The sequence below is a fragment of the Pseudoliparis swirei genome, chromosome 3 (genome assembly GCF_029220125.1).
Source record: "Pseudoliparis swirei isolate HS2019 ecotype Mariana Trench chromosome 3, NWPU_hadal_v1, whole genome shotgun sequence".
Taxonomy (NCBI): domain Eukaryota; kingdom Metazoa; phylum Chordata; class Actinopteri; order Perciformes; family Liparidae; genus Pseudoliparis; species Pseudoliparis swirei.
The window spans coordinates 8,268,542-8,288,864 of NC_079390.1; the positions used below are offsets into that span (position 1 = coordinate 8,268,542).

The 20,323-nt window shown below is 44.0% G+C and overlaps 1 protein-coding gene and 1 long non-coding RNA gene across 4 annotated transcripts; one reads left to right on the plus strand and one right to left on the minus strand.

The window, feature by feature from the left end:
• Positions 1-1,327: 1,327 nt before the first annotated feature.
• slc7a3a (solute carrier family 7 member 3a) lies at positions 1,328-18,831 on the minus strand. 3 transcript variants are annotated; one of them, XM_056409438.1, is made up of 12 exons: positions 18,078-18,831; positions 8,765-9,369; positions 8,512-8,673; positions 8,187-8,370; positions 7,984-8,099; positions 7,323-7,545; positions 7,091-7,230; positions 5,667-5,769; positions 5,273-5,502; positions 4,980-5,146; positions 4,671-4,779; positions 1,328-4,574 (listed from the first exon to the last, which is right to left on the minus strand). In XM_056409438.1, exons 2-12 carry the CDS (start codon positions 9,129-9,131, stop codon positions 4,420-4,422), a joined length of 1,956 nt encoding a protein of 651 aa, XP_056265413.1. In that variant the 5' UTR covers positions 9,132-9,369; positions 18,078-18,831; the 3' UTR covers positions 1,328-4,419. The 3 variants fall into 3 exon arrangements, with proteins under 3 accessions (XP_056265413.1, XP_056265398.1, XP_056265406.1); XM_056409423.1 differs by lacking the exon at positions 18,078-18,831 and adding an exon at positions 16,803-16,872; XM_056409431.1 differs by lacking the exon at positions 18,078-18,831 and adding an exon at positions 15,952-16,084.
• On the plus strand, positions 15,833-19,938 carry LOC130190168 (uncharacterized). The gene is made up of 2 exons (XR_008830922.1): positions 15,833-15,899; positions 19,615-19,938. It is a non-coding gene; the product is annotated as an uncharacterized LOC130190168 (long non-coding RNA).
• The last annotated feature ends 385 nt before the right edge of the window (positions 19,939-20,323 follow it).

Genomic DNA, 20,323 nt, shown 5'->3' on the forward strand with positions numbered 1-20,323 from the left:
AGGGGACAAGCTATTGTACGGCCTCTCGGTTGTCCAGGGGTGCACAGGCCGTAACATACACATAATAAGGGATACAGCTAAGGGGGAACAAAGGAGGCGAACAATAAAGGGAAATACTTAAGCAAAATAAGGAATATTTATTTAGCAGAGATAAGGCTTAACAAAAGTAAAACAGAAGCAAAAAGGCGTCAGGGTCTCCAAGGCCAACACAACGAAACAAAACCCCAATGCTAACAAGAAAACAAAAGGTCACACTGAACTACCGTGGTGAAATGAAAAACAATACTGAGCTCCCTGTCTTACCACAAAACGGGAGAAAAGACACAACAAAAACGGTGGCGAACCCCTACCCAGCTTGACCCAAAAACACACAAATGGTGGCCTACACTTAGGCCCCATGCCACGGAATGGTCACAGCTCAGAGGTGAAGAGAGAGAGACACTTGCTTTCAGCCGTGGATACATGTCCGCCCACTGATTAGGAGATGCCTCTCAGGTGGTGTTGCTCCAGGTGTGCCAGACCTGAAAGACATAGCTCCACCCTCTTCCTGGAATAGGGCCGTCTCAGTCACGGGACATAACAAGCTATTTCAATACCATGTTTAAAAAAAAAAATTCTGGCCTATTCCTCCTTAAATAAATTAAAGAAAGAAAGAAGAGTTCCAAATGCGAGGTGTACTAACATAAAAAATACTTATGTTTTTTTTTTCAGTTGCTGAATGAAAAGCATAATTCTCAACATAGTGTGCAATCTTTGAAACCAGAGTTAATTTCCCGACACACAATATATATTTATTACAATTTGCCCCAGTGATGTTTTGAATCATCCATGGTGACTAAAGTGGATTACATTTCTATGCATGGTTTCTCAGCGGGTGAGCTTTTCATGAGGTACCACCGTTCTTGAATATAGACCGAACAGATATTAAGAGACAAGAGGCCTCTCACACAGGAGGGAAGGAACATACAAGTTGACTGTCGGGCCATTGTGCCAGAGGCAGACACACTGGGTGGTTGCTCCATGCCTATGTGTGTGTGTATTTAACTGTTAGGGCAAATAACACATACAAATAAGCAGGACAAGATGAAACAGGAGTGTTTGAATTTTCAATTCTAAATGCATTTGTATACTTCCTTTTGTATTGTCAATTTAATCTTTAACCGTTACATACTTTTTACATAAGTACAGTTGTGGCCTATTCCTAAAACCACTAATACAGGTGACTCACGGATAAATCAGTGAAGAGGCTCCGTGTCCTGCAGCTCACTCGGAGGGAAAGTCTGCAACTTTCCTTAAAAACAAGTAAATTAAAAACTCTACATGCATGAATGATTGAATTATTGTTTTATTTTATTTTAAAACACAGAAAATACAACCGACGGTGATATGTACAGAAGTATAGCAATAAAAGTAAAAAAATTAAATAAAAAAGGTGTTAACCCTTGTGTTGCCTTAGGGTCATTTTGACCCGAATCAATATTACACCCTCCCCCCGCCTTTGGGTCATTTTGACCCGATTCAATGTTTCACCCTCCTGTTACCTTTATATTTACTAACATATTTTACCCTTTGGGTTCAATTTGACGCCAGCAATTAAAACCTCCAGAAAATTATTAGAATTAATATTGTTTTCCAAGTTTAAGTGTGAGGCACTTTATGTTTGTTTGTTGACTACCGAAAGAACACCGACATTAAACATTGAATGGGGTCAAATTAATCCTAAGGCGGGAGGGGGGTAATATTGATTCGGGTCAAAATGACCCTAAGGCAACACAAGGGTTAATGAGATGTCATTGAGGGGTAGATTGTAAAAGGCACGAGGGCGGAGTGTGGGCGCTGTGTGACGCGTCACAGCCACAAAGCCGGTTTATGACGCCGCGGGCGGGCAGACTCGTGTTAACTAGTGTCACTAGTAGACTAGACTTCTAACACTACTATAGTGATAGAAGGATGGTTCATAGGCATAAGTTTACCGACTCACATCGTCTAGAAACACTGCTGAACCCAACTTTCCCTCTACCGCCACGCCCTTCTCCACTTATTTTATGGGTGATATATTTACTTTTTCAAAGGAGCAAAAATAATGAATGTTGGGGCGTTTTATGAGGATATACAGCAATGCTTCAATATTGCATCCAGTGGGAACAGCTTTGAAAAAAAGGGCTCAATTTGTATAATTTGGATTTCAGTAGCATTAAATGTCAAATGAAACTTCCAATGGTAATTTACACACACAAAAATATCCCTTACCAAATTATACTCATGTTAAAAAGAGTGTATGATTTACAGCATTTTAAAAATAAAGACACATTTTTAAACAAATACTGTACATTTTACAGTAATGCACTTTCTCGATCAACAAAACATACTATAAACAATAAGTTATATTGACTTTAGAGGGTTGGGGTAAAACATTATTTCATATTTAACAATTTAGAGAACAACTTTTAGTGGTCATTCTTCATTTTGGAAAACTCACATTTCCAAAAAACAAGTTCATTTGGTCAGAAAGGATTACATTTAACATGTTTTACGCAAAACATTTGCAACAGAAGTAAAAAGAAGGAGACTCCCAAAAAAAGACAAGCATACTAAAAACTGTACATGTAAAAATTCAAATACGTTAACATCTAAAAAGCATATTAAAATGATTGCGACTGATACGACAAAAAATATGTCTCTAACAAACAATACTTAAAAGATTTGAATATTAACAGTTCTGTCGGTAGAAGTAAATAAAGTAGTAAAAACAAGGTACAGTTGAATACAATACAAGTAAAAGTGAACTCAACAGACAAAGCTGCCAAGAACAAGTTTCAATTGAAACTAAACAAGAACCTTTGAGAGTCTTCTCAAAAGGAAGTAAAAACAAAAAGGAGGTGAAGAGGAAAGAAGACAGACCCCTCGTCCAGAAACAGATCCTCAGCTCCCAGACCAGTTGGAGGTGGACAGATTGTATGAACTGAAATTGTAAAAGCTCGTCAGGGGATGAATTAATGTCACGAATGTGCGTGTTGAGGGAAAATCTCATCAACCGCCTCAGATCTGCACAAACATGAAAATAATGTGACACACCACTTGAAGCACACACCCAAACACTTTCACATTATTTGTTGTCTTTCTGTCGTGTTGATTGTTGTTTGTTTGTCATGTCCAAATGTTGCACCTTCCGCCAAAAAAAATTCCTCGTTTGTGTAAACATTCCTGGCAATAAAACTGTTTCTGATTCTGAAACAGACGGGTGCAAGTGTGTAAATGAACTCTGGAATTATCAAATTAAGCCGATGGCTGTTTAAAAAATTCATATATTTACATGAACACGTTTTGGAAGAAGAAAAAAAATCATGTACAACCAAATGCTATGACTCCTGCGTTGCAGTTCTTACTTTAATTACTGGACTCAGACGCCCTCTTGATGGAGGAAAAGGAGTTAACCTCTGTAAAAAGCTATGGGAAAAAACCCCATTAAGAGTCATTTGGGTTAGGTTGGAACAAAGGCCACAAAATACCTGCAAATACCATTTCAACAAGTCTATAAGCAAGAACATATTGAATAATTTATGTGTTTCATAACATTAAAAAAAAGAAGGTACAATGACTGCATGGCTGTTCTCTGGGGGCGGAGGGGCAGAAGGGTGGTGTGTAAGGCATGTACTTCAGCCTCAGACACTGAACCGAAACGGTGGTGATGACATCATCGTCGTCTATGTGCTACTGACCGAACTGCACCGAGGCCCCGACTGACATTGTAAGCCGACAGCCTCAGCGCTACCCTGTTTACTCGCAAACAAACGGGCTGGTGCAATAAACAAGGACCAGTAACCCGGACGCGTCAACCGCCGGAGGCCCCGTCGCTTTGTGGTGGCTTCGGAGGGTCTAGCTCACGGATCCAAGTGTCGTTACGATCGTACCGTCGCCGGCTCAAGTCATCATTTTTAGTCATGCGCATAATAGTTGGTATCTCCCCCTAGTGGCCCGGTGTGGCTCCACACGCTGCATGCGGCGCCACACCGGGCCACTAGGGGGAGATACTGCTGCCACCAGTAACGGAAAGGAAGCAAAGAGGAAAACACTTAAAGGTCTAACATTCTCCCATATAACGGAAAACAGAACTCGGATGAGGAGACCCGCAGAACTCTTTGTTAGTCAGGTCCATTCGTAGCATGTGTTAGAGGCAGGTAAATATCTCCCAGGGGGTACGGCTAAGTACAAACAGATCGAAACACACACGGGACACAGTGGCTCTCTCACAGTGTCTCGCCATCAAGTTAACCAGCCTCCAAAATCAGAGGTAAGATGTGTGTGTTGCCTCTCCTCCCTCCTAAACCCAGGGCTGCGTTCCGACCCGCTAGTTCAACCGGACTGCCACAATGAGTGTCGATGCTCCGGCGACACTCCCCGGCTCGACGTCTGCGCGTCTCAGGGGCTGCCGCCTGCTTCCGTGTCACTGTCGTTCGCGGCGGCGGTGTAAATCGGGCTCTTGCTCTGCAGCGCGGGCTCGTATTTACGCGGGGACGACCTTTTGGCCCCTTCACTGCTGTTCCTGATGCCATAACAGAAGTAGATGACGAAACCTGGGAGGGGGGCAGAGAGGCGATGGGAATGTTACAAACCAGTCACATGAGTGTGGAGCGCTAGAAAAGGAGAACGGGGGTCGGGTTCAAACGTACCGATCAGCATCCAGACAGCGAAGCCGCACCACGTCCCCCGGTCCAGCTGCATCATGAGGTAGATGTTGACGAAAACGCTGAACAGGGGCAACCAGGGGAGCAGAGGGACCTAGAGGAATGGAGGACGTGGGGAAAGGTCAGCATAGCTATTTTTAAAAACCGGCCTGGTTCTGCTTAAAGTGAGAGTCGGGGAGCAATGAGTGACGAAAGTAAATACAAAGTGGGCGTCGTCGTAACCCCTCGTAAACGGCGTGATCTCCTTTCTGTCACGCACAGGGTTCGCTCTGCCGGGTGTGTGATCGGCGTTACCTTGAAGGTGAGCGCCTCTTTGCTCTGCGGCTGCCTGCAGATGACGACGAGACAGACGATGCAGAGCAGGGCCAAGATCACGCACGGCACCACGACGGCCGCGTGGCCGGCCAGCAGCGCCGTGAGGCAGTTGGCGAGGAGAACGCACAGCACTGTGATGAAGAGAGCTGCGGGAGAGACGAGAAGGCGACACGGTCTGTGAGGACGGCGGCGCCGAGATGAAAATGCATCTTCGTTTTATCTCGACAAGCGCAATCCGCAACAACATTTCGATTGCTCCCAGACACACGTACAAATAACAGCGGTGGTGACATAGACGATGTTGCCAGAGGTCTGCGTTGGGTCGTTTCCGCTCGGGCAGAAGAGCAGCTTCACAGCGAAGGTCTCGCGGCGCGGCCTCGCCTCCGTCTCCATGCCGTACTCGTCGCCGCCGTCTCCTCCGCTTACAGCCACCTTCTCGCCCTCCACCAGCTCCACCAGCTTCTCCGTCTGGCTGGACGAGCTCAGGGTGCCTGGCTGGTACCTGCGGAGGGACAGAAGTGTGTCAGAGTGAGGGAGTCACGGAGAAACGAGAAGTACTGGCTGCATACAAACGTTCATCGAGTGTCCGGTCGTTCTAAAGCAAAAGTCCAAAACCATTTAGTCTGCACACGGATTGGGACACACGTGAATATTTGAGGTGCTTACCTGAGGATGAGGACGCAGATGGCCACTAAAGAGTACGCCAACAGAGTTCCAATGGACATCAGGTCCACCAGAGCTGCCAGGTCGAACAGGAAGGCCATCAGAGCTGTAAGGAGCAAGTCACAGTAAAAACGGAGTTCTCAGAACATTTACCCTGTTGCATATCTCTGTAAAGTTAGAGAGAAAGAGGAACAAAGACATATTACAATGGATCAGATTAAATCCATGCGTCTTTTTCACTTTTCTGAAGAGTTATTGATCGTGAACAGACCGGCTGCTGTCGAGCTGAGAGGCTGAAGACACAGCGAAGACAGCCTGCTGACCATGAGTAGAAAACAACAACAACAACATCTCACACACACACACACACACACACACACACACACACACACACACACACACACACACACACACACACACACACACACACACACACACACACACACACACACACACACACACACACACACAGAGTGTTGAAGTCTGCACCAGAAACGTCCGAGACACACCACACTCACAACCTATCTCTCTATTCATCTATTAAAATAATGAATTCACCACTTGATTAATTGCCATATGAAACTTGAAGATGAAACAGATGCGTGAGACGGCGCGGCAGCGTTGGTATTGCCGTGTGCTGCAGATGAAGCTCGATGCTCTGCAACACCTCGACTCGCGGAGCACGGCGGCAACGCTCTGTGCTTTGGGCCTTTGGCTGATGCTCCACAGGTCTTATTGGGGTTTTCAATTTCTGACATTCTGTCTTTTCATTTACTTATCTTTCATTATCCCTTTTTTGTAACCTTTCCATCTTCTTTCTATTGCAATAAAACTGGTTTGTATTTTGTACACAAACAAACAAAAGTCCAGTCCTGCTCATGTCTGAGGGGGCCTCTGACCTCTAGGAGAATACAGAGAGCTCTTCCCCTGGGCGAGGCCGAGAGGCTGACATGTTGAAGACATACCTGCTATGAGCCAACGTTAAAATGGTGTTATTCAGTATGATGTGATTTACTAACCTGGTTGGCTCAGATTGTTTATGATGCTCCATTACTGGGTTTATTTAATAAGAGACAGTGCACATTAATAAAAACATTTCAGTAAATGTGCCAGAGTTAGCCAAGAGGCTATTTTTCATCTGGTTAAACTGGTTTGGCATCTAAATCGAGGGCGTTGGGGCCCTGAAGCTGCCCGTCAGAACGGAGCGAGGTTCCCAACCACGCTGGGCTCCTCCTCCAGTGGTGGCCATTTGGAGCGGGTCCATCCTCCTACACTCCTACACTTTTGCCTTGCTAAACAGACTAAGGCGATCTTGCGTGTAGTTTTGGGGTTTGTTACCAAGGTCAGAGGTCACGGAAACAAGCCGTCCCCCAGTGGCTACGCAGCCAGACTGCACACCAATCCGAGAGACGAGGCAGGTAGCTCACCTGCAACAATGCCGGATGCAATGGTGGCCAGGAGGGGAGTCTTGGTGCGAGCGTTAATCCTGGACAGCACACGGAACAGCAGCCCGTCCTCCGCCATGGCGTAGATGACACGGGGCATGGGGAACATGGAGCCGAGGAGACTGAGACAAGATCAATAATTAGTTTTGAACATAAGATATTAAAAAGGGGGTTTTACACACTGTGAAAAAAAGAAAACTAGTCCCCTCCCCACCTGGTGGACAGAGCGCAGAGGGAGCCCACAGCCACGATGTATCTGGCCGGAGACCAGCCGATGTAGCTGAAGGCCTCGGGCAGAGGACTCTGGGTGTTCAGCTGGTAGTACGGCATCATGAGGGTCAGGGCGGCGGACACGCCGAAGTAGGCGAAAAAACAGATCAGCAGCGAGGCGACGATGCCAACGGGAATGGAACGCATGGGGTTCTTTGCTTCTTCGCCTGAAGACAACAAAACAAAAAGAGGATTAGTTGACAAGACGAGACATGAAACCAGGCCAACCGACAGACCAGCATGGGCTGTTTTGTTATTTGTTATGCTTGTTAACACGTAAATGAGGTCCAGTCGTCACAGCATCTGAAATAACTACACATAACCTTTTTAATACAAGAAACAGGTGTTTCAGCCCAGTACCTGTTTAAAGATAATGAATTAAAAACATGTTATTGAATGAAAACCCACAATTAGAATTGTCATTACTTCATGTCTGAACGATACTAACTACCTATGTCACAGAGTGCGTGCGTACTAAAGCAGAAAGCATGGCCAGCAACTTGAGATGCTTCGGTAAGCGTTGTGACGTCTCTCTACCGTTTATATTCCATTTTTGTGAACCCCGTCTTGTCGTTGCTTATGATGCAGTCGTTGAAGCCACTCACTTGTTGTGGCGATGCAGTCGAAGCCCACGAAGGCGTAGAAGCAGGTGGCCGCACCAGACAGGACTCCGTTCAAGCCAAACGGCACAAAGCCACCCACGCCAAATTCCTCCTCGACTCTGAGTGACGAGAGACACTTGGCAATCAAACACGCGGTGAAACAGAAAAACTATGAGTACATTTGCAGACAGCTGTCGAACACTCACTTCGCAACCCTGGTGCTGTTGGTGTCGTTTATGAACTTGTGGTAGTCTTCCTCCGTCAGGTTCCAGTTGGCTGTGTCCCCTTTAACAAAGCCAGAGATGATTACGAAGCCCAGAACCACCAGATTGATGCCCGTGAAGATCTTATTCACCAACGCCGATTCATTCACGCCAAAGGCCAGAAGTCCTGAGGACAGGAAGAGAGGAGAGAGACGGCAGAGTTCATACTTCAGAGCAACAACAACATGTCCTGCTGCGATATTAACCGTCTGACCATCTCATACTTGTCCACTGAGGATAACGATGGTGATGGTCAGAGATAACTCACCAGAGAGCAGCAGGACCAGGATGAGGGCGAACAGGTCAGGGTACTCTGCCAGCACATTCCCGGGCACCTTCATTGTCATGGAGGCTTTAAAGAAGTTGGAGATCTTTTGTTCCACCAAGCTGTCAAACGTTGAGCTCCATGCCCGAGCAACACTGGCCGTGCCTTTCAGAGAGCAGACAGGTTTATGCGTTAACAACGGAGCGATTAAAAGTGGAAACGCAACAATTCCACTGAAAGTGAAGACAAATCTCACCGATCACGTAGGAGAGGATGAGGTTCCACCCGGTGATGAAGGCCCAGACTTCTCCCACTGTCACGTAGCTGTAAAGGTATGCGGAGCCGGTTTTCGGGACACGGGCGCCAAATTCAGCGTAGCACAGTCCGGCCAACATGGAGGACAGAGCGGCGATGAGGAAGCAGAGGACGATAGCCGGACCTGCTTTTTCTCGGGCGACCTCGCCAGCGAGGACGTACACACCGGCGCCGAGTGTGGAGCCCACCCCTAAGGCGATGAGGTCCAGCGTGGACAGGCAGCGGGAGAATCGGGTCTCCACGCAAGACAAGTCTAATGCCCGGCGGCGCAGCAGGATTTTGCCAAAGTTGGCCAGCTTGGCGGCCATATTTGCCGTCACTCTGTTTGGGCGCTGCACTAAGCTTTCGTTTTAAATCCTTCTAGCGTGGGGGTGTGTGCGATCGACAGCTCAAACTAAAAACGTGCGACTGATCTGAGAGTAGAAGTTCTTTGGGCAGATGGGAGGGTAAACAAAGTGCTTGTTGACTGTTGATCAGCCACACGGGCAACCAGAGCACGGAGGGGCAGGTCTGTCGTTGCAGTGTTTTGCAGAAGCAGATTCGGACCTGTGAGAAACAGAAAACAGGCGCTCAGAACAGGGAACTATGCAGTAAGAGCCAAAGATTACATTTCAAACGGCAGGATTATCATGTTCTTCCTTTCAAGGGAAAAGCATCACAACTGCAAAGAATTCATGGTGGGTTCAAACAAATATTTATTTTCTTTTAAACATAAAATCCTCAAAAGAGTGTCACCTCGACGTGAGCACTTTGACCTGGGCTGTATAGATCAACTTCGTAGCATAGGTTGTCAAGTGCATTTGTGTAGTGTGATATTACACACACACTACGCCCGGGTGAGTGAACCCAGGTAGCACCAGCAATGTTGGAAACTTTACGAGAATATTCTTCTCCTCTTCCACAAAAGGAGATCCCTGCCTCACCCTTATTCCACGAGAACCTGTAAAATACCAGTGAAGCAAGTTCCAGGAATTCATACCTTCGCCTCTATCAGTATAGTTAACACAACATGGGACGAGGTAGGGCACGGCACAATGAAGGCTAAAGAAAACATTATGCTATGTGACTTAGTTTTGCCTCAACAAATAAACGAGCCACAGTACACACCCATAGAAAAAAGGTACATGAACACCTAGTCTAATCCCTCACCGCTCCCTCACTATGAGAAAGAGCACTTTTTCCACTCGTGTTTTTTCAACAGATGGACGTCGACTGGGAGAAGCCTGGGAAAGCCGGCGGCTGCGGAGAAATGATACGGTTGAATTCTGCAAGCTGATATCAACAGAGGAGAGGAGGACAGTGTGAACCAGCAGCTCGATAAGATGAACCAGCTGCACTGGAAGAAGGTAGAGATAAAATACACTGCATCGAGAAAAACCGACCCTTACCCCATTTAAAAACCACAAGGACAGTTCTTGTTTTCGGAGCATTCCTAAGGCCCAGCCCACCTGCCTCTCTAACACGTTATCAGTTTCTAAATGGGCCAAACTCGCACAAATAGCCAACGCCGCTGCCCACACCCAACATAGCAGAGCGACACAATAAAGGCCATTGACCTCAGTAAAGCCAGATTTCACACAGCCGCTCAATCACCACTTCATCTTACTGATGACCTGGTGCAGGTTCAGAAAACTATGGTAAAAAAACAGATTCCTAGAGACAAAGCCGCCCTGAACAAGCCTCTGTGATGAGGACGCAGTGTGTTTATTATTCTCTTAAGCATACAGAGCTGTGGATTGACCAACTCATTCGAAAGGTATACTGTGTGTAAATATGCACTCGGGTGTATTAGTAGTTACTGTTCCAGTTATATTGATCAGTGTCCCATGCGTCATCAATCATTTGGAAAAAAAACAACTGATAAGATCATCCTAAGAAGGACAACAGCAGCATGTTTTACGTCAGTAGTAAGAGTATATCAAGTTCATGAAGGTCGAATGATAATTACTACATCAAAACACATACAGGCACAAACGGCTCACAACAGGCCAAGGACAGATAACCGATGACGAACACAAATGCAACGATTTTCTGTTTTTCTTTGGAGGCGGATCAAAGTTATTTCAGTGGATGGACACGACGATATTCAACTATCTTACATTGCATTCGGTTAAAGTTACATATTATGACTATAGACTTAAGTTTGGATTTCTAGAGGTTATATGGAAACATTTCATCTGTAAGTGTCGTTACATAACTTTATTTTGTAATCAAAGCCGAGGAGAACAGGAACAAGACACACCCGTTGATTCACTCTCCTGTGGCCAACTGCTCCTGCTGGGTGACTCATTGTGATTCAACAAATGAAAATACCACTCACTCTCACACGCCTGTATTAACTGTACTCAGAGTAAACTATTTCTCAGACAGAAAGCAGGATTCATGTTGGCTCAGTGCATTTAAAAGAAAAGCGAGATTACAGAGTTAAAAATATCACAGAATAAAGTTGACTTTCTAAATGTTGGACCATGAATCTATCGATCAATCGAGAGGGCTAGAGAAATCTGATGCTGGGAACAGTGAGAACTAAACAAACTCATCACGATAGAAAATAACGTAGAAGACGGATATATTACATATTTTTCAGTTAAAATCCCCCTTTAAAAAAAAGGAGCTTCAGTTTTTACTCTTTAGACAAGAGAATGAGCTGCCTAGAATAAAAAAAGAAAAACAGCGGTAAAAGGTTGTTTTGAAAAAGGTGGCATTCAAAACAAAGCCATGTGTTTGTTATTGCAAGAGGAGGGGCAGCAACAAACTATAAGGAGGTTTCTCCTCCAGATAATCCTCTTAGAGACCGCGGCAGCAGACACAGCAACGCCAAGTCAGGAAACAGGACCGCGATCCCGGAGGACCACTGGCCTGAGTCGCTGGTCAGTCCTCCAATATAAAAAGCATTTGAGTTTGTTTGATTAAAACAAGTTTGAATTAACTGGTTCTGGGGTTGAGGAATAAACAACAATGACACCGTTTGCAATGTATAACCTAGAATGTGGCAGCCTGCCAGTCTATATTTTCCCGCCATAGTTTTAGAATGAATCACATCTATTTTCTCACAACAGGTCCAACTCATCTCTGAATGATACAATGATTTACTACAGCAGTAGTTACAAGTAAAATGTTCTGCACTCTAAAATGTCCCATTTGAGATAATTATTAATGGCTCATACATCATTAGATTATAATAATTAACGTTTTATTGTGTTAATCGCTTTTGTTGTTTCTGCGGCGCACATTTAAAAAACGTCATAAGAGCACTGCCATCATAGTCTCAGGAGCTTGTGTAGGAAACACTTCGACGAAACAAAAGTAAAACTGGCATACAGTAAATCTGCCCCACTTACACAGACGGGCAGCCTCGTGGAAACCACAAGGAAAAGATTAAGAACTCGCGTACGTGAAAGAGGCATCGACGAGGACAGAGGGGGCTCGAGCAGCGCCTTAATGAGACCACCCTTGAGTGAGGTCATACGAGGTCCGCATTTGTAAAACCGTAAGTAAGAAAGACAATCGTTTTTCTTTTCTTTTTTACTTTAAAAGTATTAAGTTTGAGTGTTTTTACAGCTTCGCAGCTTGCATAGTTTCAGTTGAGTTTTTTTTGTCCCGCTCAGTAAAGTTGTGGATGGTGTGAGTTGGAACCCCTGAGGAGATCACAGCTAGTTTAGTCATAAATGTTTACTGACACAACATTGACACTCAGATCTCAGTTCCTGGTGTGTGAGTGGAAAATGCTACTGGAATGTGACACCAGGAGGAGTGGGAGAATATCCAGCATGTACCCGTTTCCCATCAGTCTTCAGAAGGCTGAATGTTTATTGTTGGCTGCTCTCGGTGTTGTTTGTATTTCATTGTTTTACGTTATTTGTCTTTTTTTTTATTTCTCTCAACACTTAACTGTTCAAGGCAGGATATTCTCTTTTGAAATGGTACGACTAGAGGAGCTTTGATAAATAGCATATGTTGTTTTTACGGTATTAATAGAATATCACCATTGTACTGAAACATTGAGAGAGCTTTTATCCTGTGTGCTATGAGCAGCAGGCCAAAATTAGACCAAAACATGAGCTACAGCTGAAAGACTTTGTCTGCTTCCTTTTTAAAACTATTCACTGTGATCCGAAACTATGCAGAAACGGAACGCCATCTTTTCCCCACTACCTGAAAGTCCCGTGAGCTTAAAGTTGGTGTCACCTACAGAAAAGCGGTGAGATACGATTCCTGGAACTTTCTCCCAAATTGCGTGAAATCGCAACTGAAGTGCAAGCGTAACTAACCGATGACAACTGCTTTTTTTTTTTGCATGTGGAAAAGTGGAGCAAGCGTGCATGTTCTGCCTAAAAGCACTTTAACTTTGGTTTTTAGCTTGTTCCATAAGATTCCATCTTAAAGTCACACATTCAATAAGTGTGCAAAAGCATTTAGGCCTCATCTCTGATCCAGGTGAACGACCACACAGTCGGCCTGCTCTTTCTTTCTGGGTTAGCGTTTCACTTCTCGTCTTTACTGGCTGTCCGGTGAAGTGACGGATCGGCCGGATGCGTCCACCTGCCTCCTCAGCACTCAAACCAAGTTATCGGGTATCACGGCATTAATAGCGTCAGACTCAGTGCAGCGATGACTTTGAAGCTCCTCCGGCGCACACCATTCATGGATGAAAATAAGAGATGAGGATATTTTGGGGGAAATTACGATGAAGTATAATAATCACAAGTATGTCTTCGCTCCTGCCTCGAGTATAAAGTGTATCTCCCCTTCCAGGACAGTGGAGTAAATTTATGAGGCAAACTTAAGCAAGTGAATCATTGTCGCGGTCCATCATTACCAAATTGTTAATGGTTAGTCATGTCAGTGGTAGGTGTCGTAGTTGTCAAAGTAAAGTATAGTATTTGCAGATTAGATACACTTGACCTTGAGAATCTTGGCTTTGCCTTGACCTGCATGTGTATATTACCTCAAAATATAATGAATGCGTTGCAACATTTAATCTTGCATTTCTTGCACAGGAGTGCGAATAAGCATCACTCCATTTTAATCAAATAATTAGGCTAATGTACGACAATATCGTTACAATAATAATTATATAGCAGTTCTTCTCAAAGTGTGCACAGAATTACAGTCTAACGTTTAGATGTACGGAAAGTCCCGTCCCCTTAATAATAATATTCATGGTGAAAAAACAACTGTGTGTTAGTTTGTGGAGCCAGCAGTTGAACAAAGGGAACAATAATGTCAGTACCCTGTGGGGCATCCATTGAAAGAGGTTAATGTAAACTTGTAGCCCTGGAAGGTACGCTGCATCATGACCGGCTGCACAGTCAGTGACCCATTCTCTGACATCCCACGCACATACAAACAATGGCTTTCCAGGCTTTTGAAGTTATGAACAGTATTTCTTTTGAACTAGAAGTTTGTTTATGTATGTATGTAATAATCCTGCTATTTTTCCAGTGTGTGTCTAAACTAAACTATTTGAGGACAGACTGACCACTGAGACTGAACTTAACGACCCTTAAAGTCACCTGGCTGAAAATCCACTCCTGCCAAAAACTTTCGCGTGCAAGGTGGAATGTGGCAAATTAGGGATCTGTTCACTTTCCCATGCCGAGCAATGTCAAAACCATTAACATGAACGGCCACAAGAACACAAGTAATCTACACAGTATAATAAAGGATAACCTATCAGCTGGACATCCATGAATGCCATGAAGCATCTACTAAATTACCCCGGTTAGAACAAATTCAGCCACGCATGCAGAAAAAACGTGACAGCAGTGCTACGTGTAATTTTTCCACTCCAGCATTTAATTACGCTCTTGAGTTGTTAAAAAGCTGGCTGCCAAATTTCCTAGCTTCTCAGAAATATATATTCACGATAACTAAACACAATACATGCTAAATCTGCCAATTTCTCAAGTCAAAGTCTTGACTAGATGATCATTTAAATTAAGAAATGACGAGCCACACACTGACCCCACAAGGCCGAACCGAACGCTCAAGAGGATAAGGACAACTACGCTGGTGTAACTGACCTCCTCCTGCTTTTCAAACATTGTGAAATAGACCCACCACTATTCCTGTTTATTTGTATTTCTGGCGAAAAGGAAAAGCTTAACAGGGTGCAACAGTTACAGCCCGTAGATGTGCTTACAATATCAAGTTGAACCACAGCAAAGTAAATATACCTCTCAGTTTAATTCAAAACAATTCACGTGCACTAAAACGAGCCACACGTTGGAACAATACCTCTTGAAAAAAACAAAACACATCCTTTAAAAGGTAGAACATTTGTGTTTGATTGCATTACTTTTTGCAAGATGTTGTAAGACTATGTTCTAACACATTCCTCAGGGCGTACCAATAAAAACAATCTGACACGTTTTAACTTGTTAAAACAAATTGATTGCCCTGGAATATCTTGAGCTGTTACCTGTCAATAATGCATATATTACCAATAATCATGTGTCAATTATAAATAGATTAACAATATATAGCAATTGCATAGCAAGGACATGCTGTGACAACAATGTATAACATATCTCAATCTTTTCACTTTTAAGGGGTTTATCCTTTACTGCACTGAGCTGGAACCACTGAAGATTACAAGAAAGTAAAGTGGCACGCGGCCACCTCGTTACTCAAACAACGTCTCCATTCCCATTTATCCACATGACCACCGCTCAGCAGGTTGGGATCACATTACACCTCCAGACTCTCTACTCGCATGTGCACGATCACAATAAGCTTGAGCTCAGTGGGGTAAGAGGGCCGTCCTGCAACCGCAGGGTTGTGGGTTCGATCCCCGCTCTCCCCATTAGTTGCAAGTCGAAGTGTCTTGAGGCAGGCACTGAACCCCCCTTGCTTCTTCGGCGCTTCACCGCAGCCCACTGCTCTAATAAATAACTAATGTTGGTTAAAGAGAACTAATTTCCTTGGGGAAAAAAAATAATAATATTCTATTCTATTCTATAACACTACCTTTGTGAATACAGGAGTGGCTTTAAATCGGCTGATGCAGACACGGAAAAGATGCTAGTGAACTTTACCCGGAAGGAAGGACGCACTGTGACGGCAATCGGAAGGTTTGGCATCAAGGCAACTGTGGAAGCTAAATTAATGTACACTTCAACTAACCTTACGCTCGGGTTGTCTCAAATATACTGCACGATGTTCACCTTCCCATCTGTCTGACCCGTCGGGAAACACGAGACCAGCTAACTACGTGGCTCGGTCGGTTCTCGCGTGGTGGAAAAGTTGCCTTCGTGGTTTATGGAAACATCGTAGTTGCCCAATGTACAGACATAACTGATGATTGTGGAGGGTGTCTAGTGCAAGATCATAGCGGGGGCGGATTGCAGACCATTAACAACAACAGGTAAATGTTGGAGAAGTATTCAGCGGTAGATCCTAAAAAATGATCAATTTTGTTTCACGATATTTCAGTGAATTCATAGAAATTCTGAGCTTTTTGGGAGTCTTTGAACGTCGCATTATGGTCACCCACGCCTTGTTCGCACCCCTATTGGCGGCGAGGTGCGCTAACCGTCTAGGACCAAAACATTGAATGTAACCTCGGAAACGTGTCACGCCGTTAGTTTAATTTCAGTTTATTTAAGTTGTTCATCTCCCCACAAAGATAACCTCATCAAATATCCCGTCTCGACTGCGTTGTGGTGTCGGGTGCACACATCCGCCTGGCAGCTGGTTGCCCGCTCAAATGACAAAACACGCCACCTCAAAAGACCTCAACTACTGAGAATTAACTGAACATGTTACTGAACACGTGTGTTAAGCGCTCGGCGACTTGTGCTCGTTGTAAACACGAGTGCGCCAATACAACTGATAACACACGAGGGAGGATTGCATCAGCCCACTAACAAGTCCATGAAACGTTACAAGTCGGAATAAAATAAAGACTTGGATGCAAAATAATTAAAATAAAGAAAATTGCAATTGCATGAATGACACATGATGAAGGGCATTACCTGGAATGTCTTCTGGGTGCTAATGGTAACGGGGCACGCTGTTACCGTGGTCGCTGATGAAATATCCCGCTCTGTTGAGCGTGTGTGCTTTTGCTCCGCCGGGAGGGGCGGGGTGTGTACAAACAAACTGACGCAACCGACGGGGGGGGGGGGCGGAGCTTTCCGCTCTTGAATGGAAACACAGACGTAAGAATTTATAAATATATCAATATTTACGTTTCTGATAACGATGCGGTGTTCTGTCTACGTGTGCGAGCTGGAACGACAAAGCACATAAGGACAAAGTAAAACAAGTGTTTGAGATACAGAACACGAGGTACAAGTGAAAGTGAGTTTGTGTGCGCGTGCTTTTTCCGTAGTAGGAATGCCCATATATGGGATCCTCGCGTCAGGGTCCGCCCCCTTTGAGAGGTATGTGTTGAGCGTATTCACGTGACGTCAGAATCTCAATCGCGCCATCTTGGGGTCCACTTATTAAATGTCAGAAGAAGTTGACCTGGCTATCGTGTCCGCTGTTTGATTACGCGAGAGCCCAGCAACCTCATGGCCTTCTGCTTTACCAAAGAAAGATTTCAGCGGTTGGAATTGAATATTTGCAACGCTTTTTTACCTGATTTTACTCGCTCAACACTTTGTGGTTAATTCGCTAGTTACCAGCACATAGCCCGGTCACATTCCTGTAAAACAGTTTTCATTTCCGCTATCGACCATGGGACATTAAAAACTATTTCTGCGTTATACTTGTTGTGGAAATACCACAAATGTCGGAACATCAAGCGCCCCGTGTCTGGGTTCATACTATGATCCGTCGTCGCACAGCTCCGCCTCCAGGACGAGTGTCTGGATGAAGCCGCTTCCAGCTCCTTCAGGACCAGCAGTGACTGTTTGGCTGGCCGTGCTGAGTGCTGTTCCCATGGAGCCAGTGTTTTATTTTACCTTGAAATGAATCACAGAGTAAAGGCAGACATCGCCCGACGGAGTTGCCATGTTCATGGCTTCCTCCCAAGTTTCCATCCACAGTTCCTTTTGCGCAAGTGAAAGACATTGATTTTCGCTCGGCGAAAAAAGCAAAAAGAGATTATTGACGAGTGTGTCAATGGAAACGTGCCCACAACCCGATGTAGCAACAGAAACACATGAGAACAGTCCTAACGCTCAGACGCCGAGTGAAGCCGAAGTAGATGCATGACAAGTTGAAGTAATAGCCTGTCTTGTTGAGCTGATTAACCCATATTCTGAATCATTAGTCCCACATCCAACAGTGAGGCACAGTACCATAATCACAAGGCACACCGCTTTGAACTGAAATTGTGTCTCCTTCAGGATATAATGGTCATTTCTAAAGAAGAGCGGCATAAAATAAAGCAAAAACAATGCCGTGCATGGACCCCAACATGGCCGCCAAAGGTTGTTGTCAGGGTTGCCAGGTCTGTGTGACAAAACCAGCCCAATGGCCAATAAAACCCAGCCCAATATCAGAACTCAAAATATGCCCGTGCCAAACCATATACACTGCTTTTAAAGTCCATGTCCATGTGTGTACGTGCTGATCTGGAGTCAGTTTGGTAGGATTTGGGTATAAATAAATTATTTCATTTAAAATATGGATTTTTATTTCAAGATATTCATGTAATTTGCATGCAAGATAGGTCGACCCGAACCAGCGGACAAAAAATTCAACCCGCGGCAACACTTCAAAAGTAGCCCAATTCCGCGGGAAAGACGCGGACCTGGCAACACTGGTTGTTGTGGTCACGTGAGGGAATACGCTCTATAGACTGAAATTATACACACAATATTCGCTGTAGCTTTGTTCTGCAGATAAAAAGAAAAGGAGGGAAAGACGGGAAGCCCAAACTATTTATTTCATGTGCATTTGTACTTCATGGCCTGGGGACTATTGAAGGGTCATTGGGGGTGTCAAAACACAAACTTTACACATTTGATTGTATCGCTGATACAAAATCACATATAAAAATCTGCGCTGTGTATGATGACATACTGTGACATCATGGATGTAAATGAGGGGCACAACAAATCACTTCAAAATAATGTAGGTTGATACAACATTGACTCTTTGTAGCACTTTAAATACATGTCTGTTTACATAAAGTGTGAAAAACAAATATATATTTTGTTCACACTTTATGTAAACAGACATGTATTTAAAGTATCACTAAATCAGAATATGTGTGGAGTGGGACATTTTAGAGTGGCAAAATAAATCTAAAGCTAGGGCGGGTAATTTATTTTGGAAGTATTGTTTGTTATATTTGTTGAAATTCTCATTATACTGACAACAATGAATACATCAAATGATATGACAGGAAAAATGACTATATTTAGTCTAATAAGTCTGATTGGATGAGTCTTCTGCAAGCTGCTAGCTTGACAGATAGCTGCCAATACTCAAAAGAGATGTTTGTTGTTGAAGGTCATTATGATATGTAAATGTTTATAAATATACTTTTTTGGGCGAGGCCTGGTTGTTGGTGTTGCCGACTAGGCGACTTTCATCGATTTTGAGACTTTTTGAGCTTTAGTTGCTGTTCTTCCATTGGAAAAGAGTCCTTGGGCTATTTAGATATATTTACCTGACACCTTGTCGACAAAACCATCTCATCACATGTTATATTTAATGTACAGGATTTGACAGTCTCACATGAAAATGTAAATGTTCCAATTTCTATTTTGGTTTAGGATTTAATGCTTTCAATCCGCTGTCAAAATTTACAAGAATTCGGCACAGGAATGTCACCGTCTTCAAGTGTCCTTTAAGAAAATAGAGCCGTTTATGTGCTTCCTTCACCAGGATGGAGATGTGTGAGGACCACGTCAGGCTGTTTGTGATGCAGATTCCCATGGCTGATTACTTGCTCCACCTCAGCTCCTCTGCACGTTTCCTGATTTCCTCTCTATTTGACGTCTCATTGTTCTCTGTAATCCGTCCATTGACGGTCGCGTCATCTGCAAACTTCATAACAGAGTTTTATTCATGTTCCTGTACAGTCATTGGTGTGCATAGTGACCAGGAAGGGGCTGTGCACACAGCACTGTTGGGCTCCGGTGTTGGAACAATAACAATATGGTGCATTTTAAAACTCCTCATAATAAACAATTTTCCCTTTAAAGTAGCTTTAAGGTTGTCAATCTCATCTGTTTCTACACTGTCTTACTGTATATTCTGTCGTGGACAATCTCTCTAAACTATTCATTGTAGCTATATGATGTTAACATATAGTTTGTGTTGACAAGATATAACAACACATTTAAATTAGGAGCTTTTGGAATAAGGAATCTGTGTTAAGAAATCACATATTAGTCACCAAGCCATTGACATGTTGCCTTTTTTAAAGTTTAATTGTTGGAGGTTATTGTAAATGTTTTCCTACTTACGTGTTAAGGTTTGGACTTATGTTTCTTTGTTGTTTTTTTGTTCCTGGGAAAGGCTAGAATATTATTTTTTGGGACTATAACCTGCGCTTTCCCCGTGTTCATCCATCGAACTCTGTCTGACGGTA